This window comes from Conger conger, chromosome 6 (genome assembly GCF_963514075.1).
Source record: "Conger conger chromosome 6, fConCon1.1, whole genome shotgun sequence".
Taxonomy (NCBI): Eukaryota; Metazoa; Chordata; class Actinopteri; order Anguilliformes; family Congridae; genus Conger; species Conger conger.
Window position 1 is genome coordinate 31,787,449 of NC_083765.1, and position 6,000 is coordinate 31,793,448.

Below are 6,000 nucleotides of genomic sequence, written 5' to 3' on the forward strand. Positions count from 1 at the left end.
TGCTTGGAAGGCTAGCACCAATGTTTTGAATTTGATGCGAGCCATGACAGGCAGCCAGTGGAGGGAAGTAAGCAGGGGGGTGACGTGTGAGTATTTGGGAAGGTTGAAGACCAGACGAGCTGCTGCATTCTGGATGAGTTGGAGGGGTCTGATGGCGGACGCTGGGAGGCCAGCCATGAGTAGGCTATGTGGTAACATGCAGGTGTCAATTTGATGAGCACTGTTTTTTGTTCTGTTCAAAAAGTCAGGTCCTCTAGAACACTCGATTTCTTTCTATTACCAGTAGTGATTCATCACTACATGAGCATTACAATGTTCAGTTCACACCTGTGATCTCAGACCTTAAAGGGTTAACACTAGAAAGCTACTGCACATTCAAATTAAAGTGTGACAGTAGGAGCTTGGGGGCTAAATTTACTACAATCGAATCCCACCCACATCGAGCAGGACAGAGCAAGGAAAAGAGACTCCAAGCCAATTGATTAGAGCTACTAGCAAAATTAGAGGCTGTACATTTTAAGTGAACTAGAGGGATAAAGACAGTGGTCTAGGAAAAGCTGCTGAAAAATGGTCTCGCACTGTGATTGATCTGCCCTCAATAGGCCTCTGCGGCTAGCAGCATCGAGCTGCGTTCTGTTGAAACAGCGATCCATGTGAAAGAGAGCTTCCCCAACAGCTCTCATTCTCATTTCCCCCTTTCCAACAGCTCAGATTGCAAGCAAATGCAAGTCTGCATCAACCCTTTAAAAGAAAACACCGCCATTTTGGGAAATATACCTTTTTTCCAACTTACAGACTTAGATGAGATGTTCGATTTCATTTTCGTGTATTCACTGACTCAATTCCCATGTTTGCTTAGCATAAAGACTTGAAACCTATTGGAGTCAGTAGCCTACCTCCTTCAAAGTGAAGAAATACACGAAACACAAGAAAAAACATTTTAAACCCAGCATTTGGCAAAACTGTGTTGTGTCAAACAACTGCTCTGATCTTGGAAGTGATAAATGAGAACACTGACTCCAAGAGTCAAATCACAAAGCCAACATATTGAAAATTTGGATATATATCTAGTGCAATGTAATCCACATAAAACTCTTCAGGCCAATAGAAGAGGGAACGGTGTCAGCTATAATGTCATTCACCTTCAGACAGCTGCAATGAAGATATTTCACCCTGCTGACACGACAAACAGGGCAGGAATTACAGGAAATCAATTCAACCTTCTATCCTTCAATCTGGCAACCGAGAAGCACCATAGCCATTATAAATCTCATGTAGACCCTAATCAATCTGTCAAGGTGCTGGAAAGAAAGCTTTTGTTTCTACTAGTAACAAATGCTGTTGACTGCAGATATCTTTATTTAACAATGCAGGACCAAACCTTGGCCTGAATACCTTAGCAAATATACCAGTGACGATGGTGTTTAGCATATCATAATGCAAATAAAGTTGAAAAAAATGACTAAGAGAAAACAAATAGACAGCATAACTACAGCAATTTGAGGTGCAACAAGGAAACAGGGCTTGCAGACAAATGGATGTCTATAAAAAATAATTTGTTCAAAGTCCTGCTCGTAACTTCCTGCGTCCAGGTGAAGACAAATCGATGAAAACAGAAATGGATTTCAAAATGGACCTAGGCCTTTTTTTGAAATTGACTAAGATCGGTTTGTTAATGGGAAATGGCTCATAAAATGTACTGTGGGAGATAACTGTAGCCTTGAGTACAGTTGGATGTGGCTTGCCCCTTTCGTTACATTACATTACAGGCCTGAAAACTCTAAGGCAGCGATCATCACATCACAGTCCTCAAGGGCTGAGAGATGCAGGTTCTTCAGCCTGCCTTTAGCTGGGAGTCAGGTTTTGAAGACAGTCTGGCCATTTAGTAGCATTAATTGTTCAATTAATTACCCAGGAGGAAAGGGCTAGATTTGGATTGGAGGGCCAGAATTGATGACAACAAATGGTGGTTCAGATGAGCCTGGGGAAGTCAGGCCTGTGATGAACACACCATGATCTGAGGGGGAAAGTGACCAAACGCCACCAGCCAAGCATGACTAAGCAAAAACCTCATGAAAGGTGGAGGCGCTTTGGATGAGTGTTGTTTTACCAAGCTCTTCCTCACTGTAAGCAATGACTCTTTTCCATGTGTCTGTTGAGTGCACCGATAGCGACCTGGACTCTGGAGATAAACTATTTTGCACAACCCAAGAGAGAGTTGGGTCAGGCCTGACAGAACGTTGTCGTTTAATCTTTCATCGACTTTTCCCATCGTCTCACATAACGCTGTACTCTATACCCAGGCAGAGACTGAGCAAGAGGCTGGCCACAAACATATCCACAACAGGTTTGTCGTGATCCAACAAGTTTGGCGTAAAAGATATTGATCACGCTTTAAATGAACTGCGAAAGTAGCATTCCAGACCAGGCACAACAGAGATTGTTGCAGATGGATCACAGCCGGAATGAAGTTGAGTGCAATGAGATCACATCTCTGGTGTTTGGTGGAATGCAAGAAGAGATCGAAGCATCCTTTGTTGCTTAGCGGAATGCAAGATGAGATCTAAAGCATCCCTGGTGTTCAGTATGTGAGCCATCATATAGATGCTCAGTCCTGATCAACTTGCTTAAAGCGTCAGAGTCATTGGAGTAAACAAACCGGGCTGTGAAAAAAATAAATAATAATAATAAGTGTGCGACTGGCACAGCATGTGCTCCCGAGCCATTAGAAAGCCATTACTGGCAAACGAGAGAAGTGATAAAATCCATATAATTAGCCATTGGTTTGTCATTTTGTGTGCGGAAGGTTTGTGGAGGAATGCACAATGGGCGGGCAGTTTGCATTGGTTCTGAATGTCCTGTATGCCTTAACCCTTAACTCTTGGAGAAGTGGTTTTTCGCATTGACAGAGAAGGGGGAGGGACGTACAGTGTTGTGGTTTGAAGGTGTCTGTTGCTGCAATTCCTCTCTTGACCGTTAGAAGTCCGAAATTACCTATTGTACCTATAAGAGAAATGGCCACAAGAAGCCCGATTCTTGATAGGTAGCGAAATGTCAGAAAATCCCCAATGCGAGTCTGCCGAAGAGCATCTTCAGTGTGCAAACGGCACTCATTGCATTTCATACAGTACAGAGGCCACTTCAGCTGGCTGCAGATGGACATTCGCCAAAATGGTTCCTGAATTATTTACCGCCGCCCGTAGGAATCGTGTCTGAGGGAAGCTGCAACGCAACACCCACAGCAAAGGCCTTTGTCTCGAGCGCATTCCAACTGATGGACGTCTGACGGCCCTGAAGCAGACTAGAGGCAGCGCTAAGCTGCCTGTGCAGAACGGCACTAACAAAACATGAGAGCACTCTACATCCATAACTGGACTGGTGGCTTCTGCTGGATGGTGATCCAGATTATGTCGATTAGGACAAATCAGCAACACAGGAACAATAAATACGGACTTGTAAAATCCCATTTTCCAAAGCTCCCGAGTCCTTTCTGCTGCCTCACAGGAGACTGCTGATGACTCTAATCTATGGGAGGCATGACTGGATCTGAAGACACACCCACTTCCTGTTTTATGATCCTGGGTCCGGTAACTCACCCTGCTTGTGACATCATACCTTACTGCAGCAAACACAGATGGTATTGTTCTCGCAGACATACTATGCACACGCAGACACACAGACAGAACAGGTATATGGTATTGCAGCAAAGTACAAAAATAAATAATTAAACTATCAAGCATTACGAACACATGATTCAATCTAACACCAGGTATTTTAAAAGTGGCTGGGCACATGGGATTCATTTAAGAATGGCAATGAAATCTTTCCAGAACAGCGCATTTCATTTCAGAACACACAAAGTTCTCCTGAGGCCACAATTAGCGATGAAGGCTGTGAATATACAAGTACAGCTGGCCCACTCTCTTCAGGCTATGCCCAGACGACCAGAGGGCCAGAAGGCCTGAAGAATCTGGAAGGGAGAGGTACCGTATGGCCTCAATGTCACCATCTCAGTCCTCCAGAATGAAAGCAGGTCCGATGATGACAACACCACTCCAAGGTTTTTAACTGAGCTCCAGAGCAGGGATATGAACACATAAAAAACAAACAACCAGTTCACCACTTCTCAACTTTTCAACAGCCAACAATATGTAGTGTGCATGCGAATCAGTGTGTCACACTCCAAACGTCCCCCTGGGTAAGTATGCCTGCTCATGCTAGCTAAATTAATGAACATTCAATTATGCATATGATACTCTTAAACAGCTCCAGGGAGGGAGTTAATCACCTGTGGAATGCGCACAGCGAATCCCGGGTCGTTTCTCCCATGTCAAGCGTCAACAGAGTCAACAAGGCTTTAGTGTTTCTGTCGCCGTCCGGAGCAGTAATTTGAGAGCAGCTGCACAGGGGCCCATGTGATCAAAACAGCGTGTAGAGCAGACCTGGGTCATATACCTACTGGTTTTGGATTCAAATACTTTTCTGCGCTCTGTTGATCTAGCCTGGTATAATTGAGCCTGCCAAGAGGACCAGAAGGTATTTCTTAGGTTCCAATACGCATGACAAGCTCAGTAAAAGCAAAGAAAAGTATCTGAATCCAAAACAAATATGTACTTTGTCCAGGTGTCAGAAGTCCTGATAAGACTGTAGAGAAACAGGATGCAGATCGGACAAATATACCAATAAACATCCCGCTGCCTTCTCTTCTCCACCATGGAGAACATGCATGTGCATGTATACAACTGTGAGTCGCTTCATATGCTTCAGAGCTCCAGTGCTCTTGAACCTTTCCTTCCGTATCTGACCGGAGGCAGGGATTCACAAAGCATTCCAGGGAAAACTGGCTGCAGGTGACAGGGTTCGTAACAGGATCATTAGCACGTTAGCATGTGCGGATGACGGAGCTCATCTGGGAGACTGGGATCAACCAGGCCCTCCCTGCAAGCTCCAAAATTCACTCAGTCAGAAGGGTGAAAACTTTCTGCGTCATACGGTCTGAGGTTCAGTACAGTATATACAAATACACACACACACACACACACAAATTCACACCAGTGCCCTATCCTCAAGTGGCATGTGCGCAGATTACAGCCACAATAGGTACCATGCTCCATCCTTCCACGTCTTAGCCCTCATCACCTGGATCGAGACAAACGCAGGCTAGGTTCTAAAACCTGTGCGATCTCACCCGTCCAGAAACACATCCCCCAGCGCTTTTAAAGTTCCCCCTCCACCCCTCCAGCAGTGACCCCTTTCACTCAGGGGGCACAGACAGGCTAGGGAGCGGCTAGCGCTCGGAGCGATCGAGCCTACTCACCCGGCTGTACGTGTGCCTCCTGGTCTGAGCCATACCGGCCCGTGTCGCTATGGAACCGCCGCGCTCCACCGCGGCCTCTTTATATTTCCTCCGTTGAAAGCGCGGGGCGCGGGGTGGCAGGAGTGGAGAGGGAGACGGGGACGGGGGAGGGGGGGGGGGTTAGTGATGCTGCCTGCGCTGTTCCCTGGTCACACCATGGCTGCTAAAGTCCCCCACTGCTGCTAAAGGCTCTCCAACTTCCCTGTCCACGTTAAAAATCCGATCCAAAGAGGCTCTGGAGGGTCTCTCAGGCTAACGGCGGGTTCCCTTCCCCCGTCCACTCTCCTTGCCTCACAGATGCGGAAAGAGTGCGGTAAACGACGGGGAGAGATGAGAAAGGAGAGGAGAGGATGATGTCGGAGCATCTGCTGAGAGACTTTACTGCGCTAGAGCCGGCTCTGCCTGCAGCAGGAGGCTGGCTGGCTGGCTGGCAGGCGGGCGGGACGACAGACAAGGGGCTTCTGCTGGGTCCTAGTGCACGCTGTGTACTAGCTCTCATGTACAATCAGTGACCGCTGTGCTGTCTGGGTCAGTGTCTCGTGACACATTCCTGATGTCGGATCACGTGAGGGATGAGGGAAGCCTTTCCAAGAGCAATGGCTTCAGATTATTTGTTTACGACTACAATTATTCTCATATGACGA

At 46.6% G+C, this 6,000-nt stretch overlaps 1 protein-coding gene across 2 annotated transcripts in view; it reads right to left on the reverse strand.

The window, feature by feature from the left end:
* The window catches only part of dctn1b (dynactin 1b), a 56,729-nt gene extending 51,349 nt beyond the window's left edge, over nucleotides 1–5,380 (reverse strand). For both annotated transcript variants that reach the window (XM_061244306.1, XM_061244304.1), the window contains exon 1: nucleotides 5,318–5,380. In XM_061244306.1, coding sequence (XP_061100290.1) covers nucleotides 5,318–5,350 — 33 coding nt within the window. In that variant the 5' untranslated portion in view covers nucleotides 5,351–5,380. The remainder of the gene's footprint in view (nucleotides 1–5,317) is intronic.
* Nucleotides 5,381–6,000: the final 620 nt, after the last annotated feature.